This window comes from Rhamphochromis sp. 'chilingali' (assembly GCF_963969265.1).
Source record: "Rhamphochromis sp. 'chilingali' genome assembly, chromosome: 21".
Taxonomy (NCBI): Eukaryota; Metazoa; Chordata; class Actinopteri; order Cichliformes; family Cichlidae; genus Rhamphochromis; species Rhamphochromis sp. 'chilingali'.
This window is the reverse complement of record NC_137949.1, coordinates 7,097,760-7,121,700: the sequence shown is the minus strand read 5'-3', so window position 1 is coordinate 7,121,700 and position 23,941 is coordinate 7,097,760. Positions and strand designations below refer to the sequence as shown.

Here is a 23,941-nt window from a genome sequence, read left to right as displayed (position 1 = left end):
AATGAATGTGGTGGTGGCTCTCGTCGTAGTTCAGACTGATGTAAAGAGATCAGCAGCTCCCCTTAAAATGTGGCATTTATCTGCATTTGCCTTAAATTAGCTACAGGCCTTTCCACAGCTACCAGGACTAGTATTAAATATTCCAAATATTTCATCAGTTTCACTGCAATGAATTACAAGCAGGCTTTGCTTTGAACAGAACAGTTTATTTGATGTCAGAACTTACAGGAACAGTTTCAACTTAAATACAAATCCCAGCTGTAATAGAGTGCATTCAAGGATGGAGTCAACCAGAGTAGACTGTGGGTGAGGAATGGAGGAGAATGGGAGTTTGGGAGGGATTTACTTCTGGGCGGGCATCAGGTCATCGATGGACTGTCCTTTCTCTAGCCTCTTTTCCATGTCCACCAGCAGTTTGACTCCGTCAACCACCATCTGCACCAGCTCCACCTCAGAGAAGCCCAGCCTGTCCGCATTGGAAATGTCAAAGACACCACCCACAGCAGCAGTGTCCACTCCACCTGATGGTAAAGCAAAAGGGTTTTTAAATGCAACTCAACACACCTCACAGAAACTGACATTTGGAGCATTTCTAAACAAGGCTTTGTCATGTACTGCTCAGGAAAATGCAACTAGTCGTGAAATATGAAAATGTGCTCAATGTAGTTTTAAATTTGGAGAACACTCAAACCAGTTCCAGCAGTAGGAACTAAAATAATAAAGCTCACCAGTTCCACGTTTCTGGAGCCTCAGCTTCTTGAGAACTTCCTCAAACTTGGTATTTTTGCTCAAGTTTGGCAGCTTCACATGTACACCTGCACGCAGGCCAGTGCCCAGGTTAGACGGGCAGGTGAGGACGTAACCCAGGTGCTCATTCCACATGAATTCATGGCTCCTCTCCTTGAACAGGCTCTCAATCTGCACAGATAAGAATATGCTCTTAGAGTCTTGCTAATGTGAACAGAAACTCTGCTAAAGATCAGTGATTAGAAACTTAAGGCTTTTCTAGCAACCTTTGTGAGCCCGGTACAGAAGCGGGTAAACACTTCCTTCATGTTGCCTCCTTTCTGCATCGAGATCACACGCAAGTGGTCCTCTTCATTCACCCACACCAGGAAGGTCTTGTTATCATTGTGCCTGTAGACAGGAAATACAATTTTAAGTCAAAATACCAGTGGAGAGATTTACATATTCCTGGCAGACAAACTGCATTAAAGACTAGACATTACCAGATGCCTCTGGCATCGGGCCAGTCGCGGGCCATCCCTGAGGCCAGCAGCAGAGGAGACACTGGCTTGTCAAACAGGAAGTGGTCATCAATGAGCTGCTGCTGCTCTGCGTCAGTCATGTTCTTCAGGGCATAATATTTCCCCTTCAGATCTCCAGACAGAGAGGCCAGAGCTGCAGGGACAAGAGCCGTGATTTATGACAGATCTGAGACATGAAAAATCCACTATGACATTTGTGGACAAATTACTCTTAGGCTGCAGTTCCGGTCTGTGATGAACAGTTTGGGGGGAAAAAAATGCTGAACTGATCCAATTCCACACTGAGCTTTGGAAAATCAAATTAAGATAAAAAGATTTACTAGTGTTTTTAGCATCAGAATAAATTGGTCATAAGAGTCTAATCCACCTTTGTTTCTGTGCTGCATTTTAACAAACACTAGGGGGCATCTACTGCCTCACAAACGAGTCCACAAGCATGAGCAACGTGAATCACTGGTTTCAGGGCATAGAGTTGTGTTGCTTTTATATAACAATCATCTGGCGGCAGGCCGTCTCCATCTGTGTAGATCAGCTTAGTGATTTGCAGCAGAGTACAATCACTGTCACTAACCATCTTCTTTCAGTACAGAGGCCTCCTTACCTTCAATGGAAAGCTTTTCCACAGCGCGTCTCTCTCCTCTGCTGCAGTGTGGTGGCAGACTGAAGCCGCGGATGCTGCGGCCTGTTCGGACCCTGGAGCTGAGCACGTAGTTGGGATCGAGATCATCACCACCCTTAGAGAGCAGAGTCACATTAGGCTTGGCTGAGATTCCAGAGTTAAATTCGGCTTTGTTAAGCGATGGCAGAGCTGCGGTACCTTCAGGTTGCCTGAGTTGAGGTCAGTCTTGTGCTTGTCTGTGGGTTTGTATCCTCCATGTCGGTCCTCGATCACAGGGTCCAACAGGTCTTTGAAGACTTCATATGTCTCCTCATCCCCAGCAACACAGCCCACAGTCATAATGAAGGGGTGGCCTGCACGTGAAGCCAACAGGGTCACAAGAGACCGCGGACAGCAATATACAAACAAACATCCTCACAAATTAAATGTGCTCTGTGTCGTCAGGGCTCAGACTGGGACTGTTACTGTACCAGGATTGTCAACCCCTGTCTGAATGACACCATCTATGGTGAAGCCGCTGGGTGTAGCCCTCTCTCTCAGTTTCTTGTACATGTCCTGGGTTAAAACCTTGGCCATGTAGTTGTTGTGCTGACTGAGATCTGGGTACTCATCCTCAGCTGACAGCCTCTTCAGGGTCAGCTTGACCATTTTGTCAGAGCTAAACAGAAACAGTCTACAGGGTGAGGAGAGTTACCTGCCATACAGTTTACAGCTACCAGGTCATCCCAACCTGAAGGGTTATAACATCAACTTCATTTGTGTTGTAGTCTTCAATACAGTAGAGAATATCGCACATAATAAACTGAAAGCAGCAGGGACTATCAGCTGCATACATTATGTAACTCTGGTAATCTTTACACTTTGCTTTTAAGTTGTGCAATACTGGCCTGAAAATGGAAACCCATTTAGAGGAGAGTGGCAGGTTCGAATAGAATCAGTACTCCATATGTTTGTAAAAATTGGTTGACTTTATCCCCTTAACAAGGTCACAGTGCAAAAAGCCTCCCCCTCACACAAACAGGGACACAAAGCACCGCTGAGACCATTACAGGCAGTGGATCAGACCGAACAGATGGTAGTTTGGCTGAAAAGCTGCTTGGGATTTTTTATTTTTTTATTTTTTTATTTTTTTTTAAATAAATACCTGGGTTATCAACCCCAGTCTGAATGACATCATCCAGAGTAAATCCACTGGGTGTTTGTTTGCTCCTCAGCCGCTCATACATAGCAGGAGTCAGAACCTTGGCCATATGATTGTTGTGTTTGCTGAGGTCCGGGTACTCCTGCTCGGAGGAGTATTTCATCTTCGTCTGGTTGTGCGTGTTACCGAAAGGCATGGCTGATCCCTGGTCGGAGGACGGAAGGGAGAGACGGTGAAAAAACCCCCAAACAAACCGCAAAATACCGATAGAGTCAGGACTGAGTCTACAGCTGACATGCACATACAAATGGGTGTTAGTTTCGGGGGGGGGGGGGGGGGGGGGGTTAGCAGATAAACGATTCATCCCGCTGTGCAGCGCATTTAGCAGGTGACAACACATGCACCACATCAGTTTTGTTAAGCATAATTGATCGTATTTCTTTTTCTTTTTTTTTTAATCACCTTAAAAAACTACTCAAATGTTAACATTAGTTCCTGTAGTAAAAAGCGCCTTTAATTTCATCGTAAAAGCTAAAGAGATTTTGCCGGTGCGACCTAATTCTAAATTAAACTGAGCGAAAATCTTACCTGTTGTAGAATTTGCGGATTATTACTATTACTACTGCCACCAGGGCTTGATACAAAGATCCCTATTTTTCCTGACCGAGGAGCTCACAAGCCACCAGCAGCGTCCCAGCAGCTCTCCAACCGGACTAAAGACTTGAGATGGTGATTTATAGCAGACGATCCTCCGCTCCCATTGGTCAGTATTTGTAGTCCATTCATTCAATTGGACGCGCTCCAGCGAGGATTCCTTTTGTTCGCTGGTATTTCACTCCCATTTCTGTTTTTTGTGGTCTTTATTGCATTTTTGCAGCAGTGCATTAAATTACTTATTACACGTTCAGCTTTCTGGTTTCTAGTTTTAGACAAATTATCAGCACCTTTAAAAAACAGAATGCAACTTAAAGTGCAAACGAATACATAGTAGCATATATTTCTTTTTTCTCCTACTACGGTAAAACTACAATCTTACATCCACTAGTTTAACTTACTGGTGATAACTGTTTTTGTTGTTGTTGTTGTTGTTGTATTATTATTATTTTTTTACAATTATCCTATTTAATGTTCAGGAAATAATCGTACAGATGGTAAAAAAAAAAATTTGCCAAAGGCGAAATTTGCAAATTCGCAAACCAACTGCACAAAATAAACATATGAATCTGCAGGTTTTCGGCAAAAGAGGTTTTTACTGATTGTTGCTGCTTTGTACACCGGGTTATCTTCCGGTTTCATCGATTCAACTTCCTCTGAAAACAAAGCCACATGTGTGAGTGAGGAATGAATGGATGTCACTGCTGAACATAGAGCCGCATTAAGAACAGAATTGGTCCTCTTAAGTCTATTTTTTGCTTGTTTTGTCCAGCAGTCAAAGAACACTACTTCTGAAGGAGGTAGGTGGAGAGCTTCCAACGGCTGCTTTTTTTCCCCCGCTAATAGCCGTTAGCCGGTGTTCTAACAGGTGCTAGCATCGCTAACGTTAGCATGTAAACGTTGAAACGAAAACTTCGTAAGTTGACTTATGTTTTCAGACGTTTTGCACTGTGGCCTTTTGCCGGTTTTGTGGAGTTACAATTTTTGCCACTTTAAACACAAAACCAGTCAAACACGCAAAAACATTTACAGTAAATGCGACCCAAACATGAACGTTAGTTTGCTCAGGTAACTAACGTTAGCATCATTTACACAAAACGTATTCTCTATTGACTTGTTTTTCTTTATTTTACTATAAACAGAAATTAAATTTAAGCGAAGAGGTAATATAACACGATCTACTGCCCCTAATAGGCAAAGCCATCACAGTTTGCTTGACTTCAATACCAGAGAAAAAAAAAGTTGTCTTTAAAACTAACAAACAAATAGAAATATAACTGTAAAGTCACCTCACTGACATCTTCTCCATGTTTCTCCGATATAAATTTGTCCTTTTTTCACTTGAAGGAGAAGCTGGTTAAAGTAGATCCGCCGTTCAGATGAACTAAAACAGTCGTTGGTCCTGAGGTTGAACGATACTGGATTTAATAAGCAACGTTCAGTGCGCGTGACAATTCACGAGCAGCTCCGTCAATTAACGTGTGACAGTGGCACAGTTGTTACCAAAGCAACAAGGAGCCTGCATCAGCAGCAGACTACCTTTTCCGCTTGTTTGTAATGTGCAAAAATGAAAATACAATTGAAAACAAAGTTAAAAAGATATTGTTTGCAAAACGATCAACCAGAATCTACAATGTCAAAATGGGAAGATATTAAGATTTGGTAAAACATATTAGTTTATACATCCTTTCCCCTCATGAGATGCTTGCAAACTAAATTGAACTGTAGATTGTAGGTAAAAAGAAATTGTTATAAAAAAAAAAAAAATCCCTTCACAGTGATGGCTTGTCCCAGTGGTGGGCAACTCCAGGCCTCGAGGGCCGGTGTCCCTGCAGGTTTTAGATGTTTCCTTGAACCAACACAGCAGATTTAAATGGCTAAATTAGCTCCCTAACATGTCCTGAAGTTCTCCAGAGGTCCGGTAACAAACTAATCATGTGATTCAGGTGTGTTGACCCAAGGTGAGATCTAAAACCTGCAGAACACCGGCCCTCGTGGCCTGGAATTGCCCACCCCTGGCTTATCCTGATTTTAAAGTTGTAAGTTGAGTGAAATATGTCAAATTAGTGATCAACCAACTACATCAGTGTAATTAAAATAGTAAAAAGAAAAAATGCCCTTTAAGTAGGCCCGTCTTCTTTTTCCAGAGTGGCCGTGCTCACGATGAGTTTTGTGGAGTACTCGGACTTCATTCAAGATGGGGATGTTGCCATCATTTACCTGAGCCACAACAATGTGATGCCTGTCAAGGTGCAGCAGGGTGCCCAAACGCAGACACGCTATGGAGTCATTCGCCACTCCACAGACCTGATTGGTCAGCGTTACGGGTCAAAGGTGACCTGCAGCAAAGGATGGTTCCATGTGCTCCACCCAACGCCAGAGCTGTGGACAGTTGCCCTGCCGCACCGCACACAAATCCTCTACACCACAGACATCGCCTTCATTACCATGATGCTGGAGCTGAAGCCAGGCTCCATCGTGTGCGAGTCAGGTGAGGGTGGCATCATGGTGATGTCTCGTGGATGGAAACCGTTCTAGAAAGGAAGGGTTATCAGTGTGTGTGTTTGCTTTAACAATATATTCCAAATACATAGAAAATCATAAAGAAATGTGATCTCAATTGATGTGAAAGGTTTCAGTGCACTATGTTATTGGATTGCTATTTTAATCTGTTTTAAAACAAACTTTATGTATACTGGGTGTTTTATTGATGCTGGGACAAACTGGTCTATTTGAATTAGCAAGCGATTATCAAGCTGAAGCTCACTCACAGGTCTGTTCACTGCAGCTGTCAGCTCAGTTATATTGGGTAGATTATGACCATCATCCCTCTTTAGGGTCTGTGTGGCTTTTTATAGGGTCACTGCTGACTAAAAAGGTATCAGTGCTCCTGCTTGAGCATAAAGTCAAGTCTTAAAGGTGGATGCTGCTGATGCTACACCAGTCTCTGTCATCAAATATTCAGCTGTTTTCTGTCATGATTTTGTTAGCAAGTCAACCTATGTTCAACCCTTAACCTATGATTTGGGATGTGCATGTCACTCCAAAATATTATTCTGCATTCACAAGGGACTAATCAGCTGTTCTTTGAAGCGCCACTTGTTCTGTGTGGGTTTTTTAGTAACATGATTCCCTAGTTTTGCTGACAGATTTAGCATTGATTCTTTTTTTTGTTTGTTTGTTTTGTTTATTTGTAAACAGATTTATTGAGAACTTTAGTAGTCCCTCTTTGAGCTCTGCATGTCTCTCCTGTTAGTGTAGTAGCATCTAATCTTACCACACCTCATGTTAGGCAATCAGATGACTTGGGTACTAATATTTTCTTCCTAGTATTTAGCAAACAGACGACTGAATCCTCGCAGTAATTTGCTGTACAGACAGGTTTTACATGTTTACAAGGTTGACTTGTCAAGCACATGCTTATTATCCAACCTGTAGCTGGAGTGGGGTAACGCATGTGTCTTCTGTCAGACATTCATGAAATGGATGTAGAGATGTCATCCATTAGTAAGATCCAACATTCATCAGCTGAATTTTTATTTTTTTAAAGTAAGTGACCTGTGCAGCTTTGCTTGTTGTGGAAGTCATTAGAAAATGTTAAATTAAGCTCCAAGAAACTCTTAAATATTAAAATGTTACATTGTTCAGGTAAGCTGTAAATCCTCTTTTTAGAATGTCTCACCTGAGGATTTATAACAAATGTTTTTTTACTCTTAAAGTGGCAAAGTTTGATTTGTTACGTCCTGCATTTTTTAATTTAGTTTGCCCTCAAATCTTTTCTGTTGCAGCTTTTAAGTATCGCCTCATTTGAATCACCCTGTTTACACCTTGGAGTTCTAGCCAGATGTTGTCACGTAATGAAACTCAGCTGTTCGTATTGAACATTATGGGATTGTTACAGATGTGTCTCTGAACATTCAGACATTATGTAACCTGCAGTTTTAGTGTCATTCCCATTTTTTTTGTCCTCGGGGATTCCTCCAATCACTGCTTGGCCATCATTTCCATTTGTCTAATTGCAATCACCCAGAGTGTGTTATTGTGTTTGGCTATGGATTGCACTTTATCTTAGTCTGAAAGCAGAAAGGAGGGTAGGAGAAGATGTGTGCGTGTGGTGCAGTGCTTCATCATGCCAAGATAGAATACAACAAAAGTCTTCCCTTTAATTATTAAACAAATAAAGTTAGAATAGCAGATAAAACACATGGTTAAGTAAACTCCTGAATGATTATAGTTTTTTATTTGGGGCGCTTGAGCATCATTTTTGTCAATGAGGTACAAATCAGCATTTCAGTGGTGACTCACAAATTTCAGCCTTACAGTCAACAACAACAGCGAGTATGTGCTGTGGAGACTTTTTGCCAGTGAGCTGTGTAAACAAGCAGAGATTGGATGTGATAATTTTGCTGTTCTTGTGCTGACATGCTAAACCTGCTGAAGGAGCATTTATTCCTGTAGAGGAGTCACCTTGAAGGCAAGTTGGTCTCCAAGGTTTGTAGGTAATGATTTCCTGCTGGCTTCATTTTCTTCACAGCTTTATCAGGCGTCATCAATCAGGTCCAGAGCAAATGAAGTTGTCAAATATTTGCTAAGGGTAACACCGTACATGTCAGAAGGTGGAACATCAAGTCAGGATAACATTTAGCGCTTGGGCAAGTGTGAGCCGAAGCCTTTACTCCTTTTTTTAGTATTTATAAAGAGAGCACAGTGACATGATCGTGTGTAAGACGTGGAAACCCTGTTGCATATGCATTCTTTTTGTTAAATTTCCTAAATATAGGTTTCAGAATATTTAAGTCAAGCGCTTCAAATAAATGTTTGCAACATGCAATTTATTTTCAGTTAATTGCAGTGACGCCAAAAAAAGCATGTCTTATTTTTTGCTCTTGATATTGAAATTAATCGACTGCCCATGTCTTTAGAAAACCGCAAAACCTCTGTAAATCACCCATAAATCTAACCACACCTATGAGGGCTGTTTGGGGATTGCACTTACATGCCACTTTCTGGCCCTAAATGTTAGCAATAAGTGCCAGTTAGCTCTGCACCTTGACGTTAGCCTGAAATTTTAGCCCGATGCTCAGTTGTAGCGCCCAGAATACACTAAACTGGGATGCTGGTGGTTGCTCCCTTCATGTCCTTCCAAACCATTTCTGTTGGATTAATCCCAAGACTCAACTTGGCCTTTGCAAAGCACAATATTTATTCATCTTTGCCCATTCTTTAGCAGAACAACATTTGTTGTTTAGAAGTTAACGTTTAAGAAATCCCAGAGTGGATCTGACACCTTGCTTATACAGTGCTTTTGTTGGTTGGTAACAGTGTGTCTGACTGTGGAGTGGAAAGTATTTCTAGATGATTTTTCCAGGCTGCATAAACAGCATTTTTCCAGAGGACCTCAGAAATGCGTCATCAAAAATATTTTTTGAGGATAAGTCTTTAAAAGATACATTTTCTTTACAACAGGGCATTCACTTATCCCTTTCACTGAAAATATCCAGCTCTGATTTTACCTTTCAGTTTACTGCTAATCGTTGATGTTTATATTATCTTCGTTACAGATGTGTATTATCAGATCATTTACCTCAATAATTAAATCTGAAAGTACAATAAATACCTTTCCGTTGTATAACTGGGTTCTCTTTAGCTACTTGAAAGTCTGATTCAGTTTTAAGCTACATTTGTGCGCTTATATCTTGTATAAGACGACTCAAAGGGACCAATGGAAGCTGGCCATTTTTAAACTTTACTCCTTTGTAATGATCACTCTCAACATTAGCCACAACATCCTCTTACAGCTGGCTCTCAAGCAGCTTAACTAAAACATTTGGAATTGAGGGTCATTCACACATCACAAGTTAATGATCAGATGACATTTTGCTGTTGCTTTCACTTTCTAAATTGCTGGGAAGTTAAATTATGTGACCTCTGTCAGGGTTTTGCATTTCATCTGGCCAGTAACCATGTTGTACTCGATGTAGGAACAAGATGAGGAACAGTAAGCACGAATGACCTTCAGTTCAGGTCAGTTGTATTCCCATTCTCAGCCCCCTCCCCCACTCTGGCTTTATCACTACTTCCTCTTGTACAGTGGCTACCAGCTGACTTGACGCCTTGTTGTGGGAGGAGATTAGAAACATTGATATGATTCATTTCTTAAACTCATGCATTGAAGCAAAGCTCTCAGTTGGTAGCATGTACAGTCATGTAGGTATTTTTTGTTTGTTTTCCCCAGTGGAGAAAAGATGGATGTGGTTGATTCTTACATGTTGCGTTGTAAAACATGTCTGAATCTAAAACACTAAGGTTTAAGATTCCGAAAATTTAAAAGCGACACGCACCATGTGACAGTCTCCCATGTCCTAACGAGGACAAGAGCTACATGTTTGATGTAGTACAGAGCATCTGGAAAGTATTTACAGCGTTTTACTTGTCCCACAATTTGTCAGCCTTAATCCAAATAGATTAATTTCATTTTACCTTCAAAACTCCTCCTCAAACAAATACCCCATATTGACAAAGTGACATTTATTAAAAATGAAAAACAAAAATCGATAAATCTGCATTGGAGGGTTTTTTGTTTTGTCTGTATTATTGTAGGGTTTTTACCTTACCATATAAATTGCCTTGAGGCATCTGTTGTTGTGAGTTGGTATTGTATAAATAAAATTTAAGCACAAACCAAGCCATGAAATCCAAGGAATTCTCTGTAAACCTCAGAGACAGGATTGTATCAAGGGACAGATCTAAGGAAAAAGAAAGGCAGCACATTGGCCTCCATCATTAGTAAATGGAAGACGTTTCGAACCATTAGGACCCCTCCTACAGCTGGCCACCTGGCCAATCTGAGCAATCGTGGTAGAGCAGCCTTAGTAAGTGAGAAGACCAAGAACCCAATGGCTACATTGACAGAGCTCCAGTGTTACTCTGTGGAGAGCAGAAGGATAACCAATCAGGCCTGTATGGTAGAAGGGTTAGATGAAAGCAACTCCTCAGTAAAAGGCACATGACAGCCCACAAAGAGTTTGCCAAAGGCACCTGCAGGACTCTGAGACCATGAAAAATAAAAAAAAATCTCTGGTCTGTCTAAAACAAAAATAAAACTCTTTGGTCTGAATGCAAAGGAAAAAAAGTGTCATGCTCATCACCTGGCCAATATCATCCCTGTAGTGAAGCACGGTGGTGGAACCATCATGCTGTTTTGTACAGAGACATCTTTGCTCCAGATGAGCTGCCCCAGAGTGCGCTGGACTCTGAACTGGGCTGAAGGTTTATCTTCCAACAGGAAAATGACCCTAAGCAATCAGCCAAGATTAGAAAGGAGTGGCTTTGGGACCACTCTTTGAACGTCCTTGAGTGACGCTGCCGGTAGCGAGGCTTGAACCTGATTGAACATCTCTGGGGAGTTCTGAAAATGGCTGTGCACCAACAGCCCCCTTCCAACCTGATGATGTTTAAGAAGAATGGAGGAAACCTAAAAAGAAAGTTTGCCAAAAGTTTTGCGTCATACTCAAAAAGACTTGTGGTTGTTATTGCTGCTGCACTGAGCAAAGGTTGTGAATACTAATTTAATATTAATTGCTATAAGTATCTAGTGTTTTTAGTTTGATTTATTTTTAATACATCATAGAATACCCATGATCCTTTTTGTCTCGTTAGCAGTGCTGCTCATGAACCGCAGGGAAATAACTCAACTTGTCTAAAACTTTGAAAAAACATTCAGAAAAGGAAGTCTGATGAATTTCCTTTTGGGGTTTTTGGGAGGAATGTCAGTTTCAAACACTACACCCTTAGTACTAAAGAGCAGGTTTAGCATGATAAACCTGAAATGCAACAATAAACATTGTAACCACTAAAATCAGTGTAACACTGTGTGCAAATTAGAAATGTTGATAGAGGCTTTTTAAAATCATTGAAATGCACTTTCTCGACTTATAGTAAAGGTCAACTGTTCGTGTCCCAACACTTAGTCAGAACATGACTCTTTGTTGTAACGTCATTACTCAGAATGGGCGTGAAAGCCTCACATTGGAAGGGTATCTCACAGTTTTCACAGCATGTCTCCTGTAAATGCGTCGCACTGCTTACACCTTTTTTTTCGTCTTGTTGTTGCTAAAATTTGATCATCATCATTTCAATGATGCCTATTTTTTTCTGTTGTTCTGTGTAAAACCAGCTGCTTCTATATGTCCTGTTTTTAGATGTTTGTCCTGTTTTAGTGTGGTATCACATCATAATCGAGTTTCCCTTTTTCAGTTTTTGGCTCATACTGAAACCAGTATTCCATAGTCCCTATCGTATTAAGTCCTAAAGTGAGAAATAAGTGCACTCGGATGTTAAGTGGAGCAGTCCTCATCTCTGCAGTACCAGCACTCTCTCATTCTCAGTGTTTTAATTTGTCTCCATTTAGAGAGACACTTGTTATCAATTGTGGTCCTTTTCCAGATTTTCCAGACTTTGCACTCAGACGCTGCACTGATGATGAACGGTAATGCCAGTTTGTAATTAAAAACTCATTTTCTGGGTTTAATTTAAAATTTCGAAAGTTCCCGTTAGTATGTGTGTATGCCAGACTTTGCTATCATTCTTCCCTTTTAATCAGGGTAACTATAATGGAAACTGAGCATGTCACTATCCTGGCATGACGCCTGAGGTCCAGAGACTTTTAGTCATTGGCTGATGGTCTGAGTATGCAAGTAGCATTTAGGTACTGTCTGAGCCTCCACTGTAAACTCTGGTTTATAAACAAGTGTCTTACCAAAATTCTCTGCAGTGTTACAGTGCGGTGCATCATATCACCACCTAGATTTCTCATTGTTTTAGCATCTGCAAGGTTTCCATCAGTAATGTTCTTGATACTGTAGTCATTATATCAGTGTGTGCTTTTTTTTTCCCCCCCCTTTGACCAAAGTCTAACCTTAATTTAGTGCAGTGACTCAGAATTTCCAGTTCAGTCTTTCTACAGAAACAATGACTAAGTTTTCATTTTCTGTAAATGAGGCAATGTAAGTCGAAAACATTTCTAAACGACGTGCTCTGTCAGCCCTGTACAGGGCTCGTTATTAAAGTATCCCCAGCTTCTAATGTGGTCCAGTGTTTCCTGCTGCAGCCATTCCAGTTTTTCAATGTTCTGTGTTTGCAGGCACAGACCATCCAATCCAGCAGTTTGAGCTTTGAGCAAGTCAAAGCGCTGCCGTGTATTAAACACTGCCTTCTTTGTCACCACAATAACAAAGGCCGTGGTGATGTAATGTTGAGAGAAGAAGGAGGAGGGGATCTGCTGGCCTCTGGCTGTGTTCCCGACACTCCTTGCCCGAACAAGTCACATGAAGAGTGGTGTCCTCCCTTCCACCCCCCCCAACTTTCCCTGTAAAATCACAATCACTTGTGTCATTTGTTCACAAGCTGTAAATTAGTGGGCTTTGTTTAGGGCACAGCACGGGGCTGCTTCAGGGTGAAAAAGGCCTGCTCGGAAATGTAGCGTCCACTTATCGTCCAGAGTAGACAGCAGAGCAGTGTGAAAATGTGGGTGTGTGTTGTAGTCGGATCTGTGATCTGGCTCTACTGACTGAGGACAGCGTTTACTGTCTATTCTAAAATACAACAGCACCTCATTTTGAGGTTTTGTGAGATTGCGTTGTTCCGTAGAATACTTAACCCGAAAATTTGTATCTGTATCTAGACTGGTCATTTAAGGGAAGTCAGTGAGATTGCTATACATGCAACATAATGTGAAGTGTTGTCCAAGACCAGTTCTTTAGCAGTGCTTTGTCCACACACAGAGATGAGGTTTGATAATACCTTAAGTCTGAATCTTTCTTGGTTATTTAGTTTGTGCTTGCTGACTTTTATTTTGAAATGGCCGTTTCGTGTAGACTAAAGCGTTCTTCTCAGATGTTCTGTGTTTCACTACGTGACCCTTGTTGTCTGTGGTTTTCTAGGTACAGGTAGTGGTTCCCTCTCCCACGCCATCCTGCGCACCATTGCCCCAACAGGTCACCTCCACACAGTGGAGTTCCACCAGCAGCGCGCAGAGAAGGTGGCCGAGGAGTTTAAGGAGCATCGCGTGGATCATCTGGTCACCGTCAGGAACCAGGATGTGTGCAAGGATGGCTTTGGAGTGACAGGGGTGGCAGATGCAGTCTTCCTTGACATCCCCAGACCCTGGGATGCAGTGGGACACGCCAAAGTTGCTATGAAGAAGCACGGTAAGAGTGAGTGTGCATGTGAGGGAGGGGGAGAGCTCTAATGAGCGTGTAGCAAGATGACTATCAAGTCAGGGTGTTTCAGCTAGCTCAGTCTACAAATTGCAAGGTCGAGCAATGATGGTTTGCATCATGGCTGACTGTAGGCTCATGCTCTATTTTTGACCTGTTGTGTTTCTGTAACCGGGCATCAGCAGGAGACAGAGGTCTTCCCAGATAGCACACAGAAAGATTACAGGTGGAAAAGTAAAAGGTTTTGGGATCAATTCCAGCTGGAGATACAGATTCCTCCAAACTGCGAGCTGTGCTGCAGCTCATGTTTACCTGTTCTTCACATAAATGTGTAAGAAATATTTTTCCACTAAGTCTGACTGCGATCTAACTATATGCAGAAATTAGGAAAGAGAATCTGGATCCTGATAGTTAAGTACTTTGCTTTGTGTGTACGTGTACTTAGTGTGTGTTGTCAGACAAATAATCAGCACCACCTGATGATGACTTTGGCGTGACTCGTCCTGGTGTTTCAGGAACATGACTGTGAACGGGCACATTTTAAAATACCAGTCTATGAGTTTATCTCCCCCCGGCCGTGTCGCCACACTCTGCACTCCCAGAACAACCATCGATCCTGCTCTTCGGCTCTCATTAACCTTGCCCTTGTGGTATTTCATAGTAACAGGAGCACAATCCAAACTCTGCTAGTGAGCTACAAAGCACGTAGGCGTCGTTGACAACCAGGATCTGCAGCATGCCCGGGCATGTTGGCAGTTCACTGGGGGGACCAGTGGTTAGCGATAAATTCAGACTGCATGAGCTGTGTAGAGCTCACAAGATCTGCACCTTTAGCCCAATGACTATTTAATTTATTTATTTTTAAAGGGGTGGGGGTTATTTGAGAAGTTTCACATTAATCTGAGAACACATTGGCCACATTCCTACCATGTGTCCTATTTATCTGTTTCAGAATCAGTGGGGTTCATGCATGAATTGGCTCTGAAAATGAGGAAATGACAGTAGGCTATACTGTTACTGTAGAACTCTACCGCCCTCCAGGTGAAGATGCAGTTAAACCCCACAATAGATTACCTTTTATTTCAGAAGAAGAAGAAAGATGCTTGTTTAGTTCAGTCTGTCGTGGTTATTTTGGTTTGCATGGCCTTTTGCTTCCATGCAGAGTCACAGCTGTTGTGATCAGCATCACGACCTGATGGTTACATTTGTAGAGGTTCACGTCAGGATGCGGCAGGTCAACACAGAATCCGTTACATCTGATGGGTCGGCCCTGGTCCGAACAGGAAAAACTTTCCATCGTGGTCACCGGCCACTCTCAAAATAATCCATTAGCACAGCCCAACACTAGATGAGTAACACAGTGAGAAAGTATATTCTTTGCTTTATTGTTAATGTGCACAAATACTGCCACAGAAATTATATAAACAAAGATCTGCTTTTGTGGACATGAGAGTTCATATTTTGTTTACTGTAAAACACTTTAAGCCAAAAACCATGGCTCTGTCCTCTGTAATGAGAATCTGCTGAGCTCTACATAGTTGCCCTGAGAAAGTCACCTTGGCGAAAATACTGGAATACACTTGTGTAGGTGAACACTTGCTTAGCTTAGCTGCTACATCCTGGGTTTAAATTTCATCTGTGCATTGAAAACACAAACTGGAGTTGGTGTCAATATTTATTCTGCCACGACAAGCACTGAAGTTTTCTTTCACAGTCACATTTAATTTAACATCTCAATCCAAGTCAGAGTTAATATGCAGAAGATTAGTATTTTATGAATCTTAAAGCCAGAGTTCATGAATGATTTTACAAAGTAAGCCGAGTATGAGCAGGAATGCAGAGGGGACGAGGATGCTGCCCTGAAACTCTCCCACCACCTCTTTGACTCCCTTTTATGGTGCCACAGCTACATATTCCATCCATGAGCTGTTGGCCCTTGCATGCATATACGTGCATGCGCGCGCACACACACACAAAGATAGAGATAAATAGAGTGCAGCCTTGTTGCAGAAGCAGTCCCATGACCATACAGGGTTATGCTGCAGGCCGAGAGCTGCTTGATGAGGCTCCACGAGGAAAGGTTTGGTTTACTGCCCACTGTTCAAACTGGGTTTTCCCCAGAACATCAATGCCCCAATATGTTCCAGCTAAACACAAAAAGATGTAATAGTAAACAAACTAACAAAGATAGAAGTAGAATGGGGTGTTGTGTGCTTGGTGATAGGGATGCAGTCCCCAGGAGTGGGGTTTACACACTCTCAGGCTCCCACATGAAGTGAAAGAGACGTGCTTTCTGCTGAGGCCATATCATAATCAATTAAAACACCAGGGTTCTGGTGGGATTATCATCTACAGCTTCTGTCATGATTAAAAACTCATACATCTTATTCTGTTGAAAAGAAATTCTCCATCTTCAGAACCTGCCTGAGAACTGCAGAGACTGGAGGAATAAAATAGCTGAGAGCGCGTTTTCTTTAGTCAACAGAGTGTGAGACAAGGGGCAGGGAAATATTTCTCTTTCTCTCTCAAAGTTGTAATTCTCCTAATGTTTTGGCAAGCAGCCCGGCCCTGTGTTCGGCTGTTCCCTGAGAAGGATCCTGAATCCTATCAGAGCTCCCCCTCGCAGACTTATGGGTGGTATTATGCAAGTATAAAGCAAACATGTCCCATGGTCTCAGACACTCAAGAACCTTAAACTTTACAACTAGGAATCAGAGTTTCGTGCATATATTAAAGCCATTTGTGCGGCTGATATTCGGGGCCCCTAATAACCATTTGAAACACCCTTGTATAATCATCAACCCAGCCCCTCCCTGTGTATTCACCGTGGTTTCCAGGAGACCGCTGTTGAATGTGTTTAATGCTGTCTCGAGGGAGACCGCTGGTTCTGTTGGCCAAAGGAACGACCAGTATCTCAATAATCCCGCCGTCTCCTTCAGTGTTTACAGACACAATGGACTGCAGATGTGATCCTTTTATTGTCAGCCGTGCCACATGAGTCAAAATGCAGTATTTTTTCCACTTCTGGGTGTTAAGTGATTTTTAAAAACCGGCAACAGTGGCAAGTAAGAGCTGCAGAGGACGGCTGTAATCTTCTGGGCTACAAGTTATATTTAGGGACACAGCGTAGGGTCACTCCTGTATCTGTAGCATGAAACAACAAGCCAGTAATCAAAGACGAAAATGTAAACATCTTATTCTTTTGCTCTTTTTTTTGTTGTGACATCTGCATTCAGTGCAACCATCAGGTCAGACTTTAGGTTTGTAACCAGAGCAGGTACTCTGCTAGTAGTGTATGTGGTGGTGGACCTGCCTGTTCTTTCTGTGCTACAATAAATGCTGTATAATGTGGTGCAAGAGCAGGTCTATGAGTAGAATGTGACTGAACAACGACAGGTTACAGATGACAGAGAGCCACACGGCAGCCTTCTGATTACATAAGCAGCTCAATCAGAGACATCCAAACAGACATCCACAGATTTAGACTGAGTGTGTTTCACTTGCTTGTCTTGGTGTCACCATATTCATATTTTGAAACATTAGTTGGTGTTGGTTTTAGAAAAGTTTATATTCTCCATATTAAACCCCTATTAAGGCACTTAAGATTTTCACTCTAAGATGTTTAAATTTGTTAACCCTAACCCCTGACCAATGCAGCTGCATCGCTCAGAGTCACATTCTTTGGGCTTCAGGACAGCCAGTGAGAGTTTTCTTGGCTGGTCGCTCCAGCCTCACGCTGCGATCACAGCAAGGATTCATTTGGAGACGAAAGGCCGTGGCCAGTAGGTGATCTGTGTTCATTAAAGCACCGGCTTATCCCCTGATGAGCCGCAAGCTGCAGTCTGGACTCAGCAGGTCACAGGACTGCTTTGTTAGGAAGGAAATATGCCTGGAAAGTGCTACAGGGTGTTTGGAAAGAAACAAATTATTAATAGAAGGTGTAGTATCGTAGGGATCCCAGGGGTGATACTTCAATGTCTTCTCGGTCCATATCAGGTCTACAAATCTGGTTTATGTTATGAATCTTCATTCAGGGATGTTTTTGAGGAGAATTGTTTTCAGACTATAAACGTGGAACACTTTCTATACTTGGATGCTTTGAGAAAGAGTGATGAAAATAACTCTAAAGATGATACTGTGTAATGATTAGCAGATAAACTCAGATTAAACAGATTAAGATGTGCAGAGATGTCTCGTACTGACATTAAACAGAAGGGTTGGGAGTCAATACAACCTGGCAGTCTGACGGTAATTGTTGTTCAGTTTGCACAGTAACAGGTCAAAGATCTTACTTCAGACTATTGAAAATATGGATAAAAAACAGACTTTGTACCAGGACACTGAGGCGACGACAGCTCATTCCTGTTACTGCAACACTTTTTGAGACGCAAACCTGAATCTGGTGACGGTAACAAGAATGCTTTCCGCTGTCCTGATGATAACGTTACAGCTGATTACACGTGCCAAAAACTAGAACTCACACCCTGCTTTGAAATATTGGTTTTTGTCTTTTTAAAGACAAATACAAACCTTGTTTGGCCGTGACATTGACAAAATAAGGTTTTCGGGCTCAATTTAATGGTCATGAACACTGGATATCTTTCAAGAGCAGGAATTCTGACAGGACCGTAGAAGAGAGCTTTGAGTTTTATATATATCGGGAAAAACAAGATACGGTAGCAGACGCACTTGTTCAGCTGCACAGGAGACTGCAGTTGGTTACTGAAAGTAGTGTTTTAGAAGCTAGACAGGAAGTGATGTCATGATTATTTTCAAAGCAGCGATTATGTTGCATTACCTCTCTAAATAACATGAGCTGACCAATACTGGGATAAGTTGACAACAAAGGGCGCTTAAACGATTGTGGTCACACATGGTCTTGATACTTTTTTGGGAGCTTCGTGTTTACTTGTGGTTTGTTTTCTGTTCTGCGTCTCCTGCAGGTGGTCGGCTGTGCTCCTTCTCTCCATGCATAGAGCAAGTTCAGAAAACATGCGAGGCGTTGCAGGATCAGGGCTTCGAAGACATCAGCACCACGGAGGTGCTGCTGAGAGAGTACGATGTCCGAACTGTCTCTCTACCGCTGCCAGATTTCGGCCCTGATCCCGAAACCACAGAGGAGGCGACTCCCGCTGCTCCTCCGAACCACGCCTCCATCTCACTGAAGACCACCACGCTGCCCAGAGAAATGCCCGGCCACACGGGGTACCTTACTTTTGCTACCAAACCAAGAACCTAAAGCTTGGAGTGAGAGGGATTTCTCTGGAACAGAGTTTATAATCCACCTCACTCTGGTGTCATTCCTAAGGCTCGGGTAATCCAGCAGGAGCACCAGGCTCCTCCCGTCCCTGCCTGGTACTGCAGCGCCGGGAGGATTTACAGTTTTGCGCGTTACATAATTTTGTGCTTTGTCAGTTGGCACCGGTTCGATGCTTTCATCAAGCAGGACTGAAAATGAATTGAAGAGCAATTTCATTTGAGAAGATTAAGATTTATAACTCTGAGATTATAGCTGATTATTTGGCTCTCCCTTTCATAAGAGTTACAGATAACCTCTGCTTTTATTTGTTGGGGAAGAAGGAGCTTTATTATTTTCAATAAATACAATGATTGTGGGACAATATTTGTGTCATATTTCTGTTTTGAAGCAGAGAAGCTTTGAAGTTTGATTTAACAGCATGAAACCACACATTTGTTACATTTCAAACATAAACCGTGTATGTTCCTGTTAAACTGCAGATTCCATCTGTTTGTTAAGTCTCCTATACAAGGAAAAAAATCTGTCTGCAGTCCTTCCTCCACACAGACACCTCCACCTGTCATAAACACCCTGAGTGATTGCTCCGTCAAATGCATCCATTGAGGTTTCCCCCTCCCCTGTTTGAAAGGAGAGATCCGGTGTAGCAAGAAATCATTACTGCTGTATTTAATTTGAGCTCTGGGTGTTCTCATTTATCATCTCATAAAGGGCTTTTTGTTTTTTTTGCAAAGCATTAGCCGAATAGTGTCTCCAAACAAATGCTCTGTGCAGAAGGTACAGCCCCACTTACAAAAACGTTAGAATGCTAAAATGTGAACTAAACATTTTACCTTTTCCTGAAAAATACTAGCTCATTTTGAATTAGACAGCAACTCATCTTTAAATTGGGATGGGGCAACAAAAACCTGGACAACTAAGGGATACTAAAAGGAAACGGTTAGAGAAACAGGTCAGTAATATGATTAGTATGAAAAGAGCACCTTGGAGGCAGAGGTTCACCAATATTCCAAAAAGTGCATCTACATTTTGTGGAACCACAGCAGAATGAAGTTTGTCAGCATAAAATCTTAAACAGTTTCAATATGTCATTATCTGCAGTACAGTACACAATATTTACGGATTCAGAGACTCTGGGGAAATCTCTGTGTGCAAGGCTTGGGGCCAAAAACCAGTGAATGCCCTGCAGGCCCGGCGGCACTGAAGTAAAAGCAGTCATGATTCTGTCACGGTTCACTGTGCTATCCACAAGTGCAGGTTAAAGCTTCGTCATGCAAAGAATAAGCCATATGTGAAGATGATCAGGAAATGACTCAGCTCATTAAAATGTGGAAAACATTTCTGGGGACTTTACACAGTGGTAAACATGTCCCTATCCAACTTTTTTGGGACATTGCTGCCATCAAATTCAAATTACCTAATCCTTTTCTGAAAACGGTTTAGTAAAAACTTCAGTCGTTTATGTTTTCTATGTGCCAGAATTGGTGGTGTAGATCTTGATGATCATTCTTGAAATCGAAAGCCACTTCATTTTGTAATCAGTGATTCAAAAAGTTGGTGTGACAGAAAGTTAACAGTATAAACTTGGCCTATAAACTTGTGCTTTATTAAAAGCACTGGATGTTATAGTTTGATAAGTTAAGGTACCACTATATAGACAACAGCATGTGGCCCCCTGCACATTACACCTTTTATGACATCCTGTTCTAAATTCATTGGCATTTATACAGGTTCCTTTCCCATTTGCAGTTAAAATAGCTTCCACTCTTCTGGGAAGGCTTTCTACAAGATTTTGGAGTACGTCTGTGGGGAGTTTACCATTCATCCAGAATCAGGTCAGACACTGATATTGGATAACAGGGCCTGGCTCACAATCTCCATTCTAGTTCATCCCAGAGGTGTTCAATGAGGTTGAGGTCGGGGCTCTTTGTGGGCCAGTCAAGTTCTTCCACACCAAACTCATCCACCCACGCTTTTATGGACCTTGCTTTGTACACGAGGACACAATCATGCTGGCACAGGAAAGGGCTTTCTTCAAACTCTTCCCACAAGGCCGGAGCATCGAATTATCAAAAGTCTTTTTAAGGTCGAGTATTAAGATTTCCCGTACAGGTTGCCTGCTTTATACCGCTGCATCTGACGCCTGGCATTGCGCTTGGTGATATAAGGTTTACATGCCACATCAGATGGGAGTGTGAAGGTAGAGGAAGTGAGTAATGCTGCCTGCTGAAAAGGTGGGTGTTAGAAGCTGATTCATTCTGTAAAATGTGATGGAGTCTGAGAAGGGAAGCTGCTTGGTGCTGATGGTGCAGTGTTGTCTTTTTTTTAACTTACTATTTCTCAGTTTTCTGTCTTTAGATGCAAATTCAAGATCTAACATTTGTTCCCAAGTCCTTGCAAACAGTTGGTATCTAAGATGCCAAAAAGAGAGTTTCATTCTCAGGTGCACAGGGGTGAATCTTTCTAAGTCGCCACTTTATTTTCTTTTATAAGTTCGGGTTCTTAGGCGTGTTTCTCCAAGGACAGCTGGACTCACTGAACTGGACATGACTCGTTCTTGTGCGTTTTCAGGTGAATTGTCTGGCAAAGATTGACTTGATTAAACGTCCTAGTGTTGGTCGGTGAAATTCTGATATCGTATTTGTATGTTTCTTGATACTAATGTATACTTGAGGCTTGCTTGCACATCACTGTATTCCAAACTCTTGAGATTTTTTTGGCTTTCAGAGTTGAAAATTTGTCTCAAAAGATGATGTATGTGTTTGTAGCAGCAAGGGTGAAGCCTCTGTTTACCAAAGTCAGCATACTTTTATGATTTCTATACATTTAAACCATCATATTAATGAATGAACTGTGCTAAACTTTTCTTTTCAGAGCTGTTCTTATGGAAATAGGACCAGTTGAAAACCACGACATTAGCCTTCTTCTTTACATCCATAATATTGTGAAAATGTTTTTCCCGTTTAAAGCTAAAACATTTTATAAAATACTTATTAATTATTTTGGGTATGTGCTTAATTTTGTTCTCAAATGGGGAAAAAATTGGGGGTTTTTACTCAGCTTTCAGAGCACTGGCTCATGTAATCGAAGCTGAAATGATGCCTCAATATTCAGCCGATCGACCCAGCTGCAGACCAGCAGCAGCAGCTGCTCCAGAGGGTCTAATTCTCAGCTGAGACCGGGAATAGCAGCTCTGAGCTGCTGGAAATCCGCCCGATAATCAGCTTGTCTTCTGCCCTCCTGAGCCGGCAAATATCCAGGCCCGAATCCTTGCTGCCAGAGAGCGGGGGAAGCTGCACGAGACGAGGCGTCACGCATCACGATCAGAGTGAGACGAGAGGGCGTTTCAGGCCTCTGATTAGGCAGGATAACGATGGCCAAGGAAGCCAAGTCAGGGTTTGCATTTTCAAGACTAAAATAACTGAGATTTTGTTTACTTTAAACAGGTTTTTGTTAAATTAAAGGACAAATGAGACGAGCAATGACTTAATTGCTCGTCTCATTTCATGATTCTCATTAGGTAAAATTTAAAGCTGTTTTTTGTGTAAGATTAATGTAAAAATTAAACGTAAGTATAGACTTGATTTTTAGAAAGCTGCTGTATAACTGACAGAATAAATCAAAAATAAAGAACTGATGCTTTTTTTCTGAAACTTCACTCCATCCCCATGTAGGTGGTGAAGTACTTCTTCACCACCTACAGAACTTCAACATCAGACTGTATTTCTATATACAAATACAGTCTGATATATTTGTTATGATGTTTTACTTGTATGTCAACACTAAACTGCTTGTATTTGAGTGTATTTGCTCTGAAGAAGCCTCTGTTCTTTTCTTTTAACCCTTTAATCCTGGTGGGACTAAAACAGAACGAGAGGGAGTGGACAAAAGTAGCGATGATTAGATTAGAGGCTGAAAAGAGTAAAGCTGTGCTGTCGCTCATTGGTGCAAATAAACCTCTTACACAAAGGCTGCTGTCAAAACAGCAGCACAAATGGATTTAATCTGATCAAGAACTGCATTTGTCGATGTCTGAGCCGTTTCTACGGTAGATGTGTTTCAAGATTTATTTCAGAAAGATGAAAAGATAATGGATCGGTTTCCAGTAATGAAATTAGTAGCAGATAATTCATGTGCTAAAGGTCAGAGGTCAGCAGAGCTGCAGTCCTGCCAGGAGGGACTGCACAAAGATGCACTAGAACATGATCTGCAGACTTGTGAGCTTTTATACACACAAAAACACAGGATCAAGTGGAATCTACTGTAGAGGAGTTTGCATTAATGGAGAAAAATGTACTCAAATGTGTTTATAAAGCAAGATTTTAAAGTTACAATATTTAAAATTTTAGATTTTTTGTATATTTTTAAAAAAACATAATTTGTGTAGCTGCATAGAAACCTGTTTTGGACCTACTACTTATATTTATTTAATTATTAACTCATGAAATCAGTGGAAACAGGTTTTAGTGATAAATCCAAATTAGAAAAATGTGAGAGTTTCTGTTCGAGTTGTCGTGACCTGTCGTCTCGGTCTCACCTGACCGCGGAGATACAACAGTGAGTGTCCACAGCCGTCTGTAAAGCACAGCAGGGGCTGAAGATCGGCCTCCCCAGAGCCTGAACCTGAACAATATTTGAAGCAGTGTGATTATCCTCACAGAGAACAGAACAAAAGACAGCCAGCAAAGAAGAGCTTTGACTGCCTGAAGAAGCCTGGAGAACTATTCCTGAAGACTACTTAAAGAAATGGCAAGAAGCATTTTAACATTTGGTGATTTAGCTACT

General features: G+C 41.7%; 2 protein-coding genes across 2 annotated transcripts; one reads left to right on the top strand and one right to left on the bottom strand.

Annotated features, from left to right (window-relative positions):
* Positions 1-185: 185 nt before the first annotated feature.
* On the bottom strand, positions 186-3,774 carry ckba (creatine kinase, brain a). The gene is made up of 8 exons (XM_080870117.1): positions 3,617-3,774; positions 3,032-3,233; positions 2,086-2,240; positions 1,870-2,002; positions 1,230-1,401; positions 1,014-1,137; positions 729-918; positions 186-521 (listed from the first exon to the last, which is right to left on the bottom strand). The coding sequence occupies exons 2-8, from the start codon at positions 3,222-3,224 to the stop codon at positions 343-345; spliced, it is 1,146 nt and encodes a 381-aa protein (XP_080726243.1). The 5' UTR covers positions 3,225-3,233; positions 3,617-3,774; the 3' UTR covers positions 186-342.
* Positions 3,775-4,322: 548 nt separating this feature from the next.
* trmt61a (tRNA methyltransferase 61A) lies at positions 4,323-19,539 on the top strand. The gene is made up of 4 exons (XM_080870118.1): positions 4,323-4,482; positions 5,830-6,173; positions 13,624-13,890; positions 18,843-19,539. The coding sequence occupies exons 2-4, from the start codon at positions 5,846-5,848 to the stop codon at positions 19,136-19,138; spliced, it is 891 nt and encodes a 296-aa protein (XP_080726244.1). The 5' UTR covers positions 4,323-4,482; positions 5,830-5,845; the 3' UTR covers positions 19,139-19,539.
* The last annotated feature ends 4,402 nt before the right edge of the window (positions 19,540-23,941 follow it).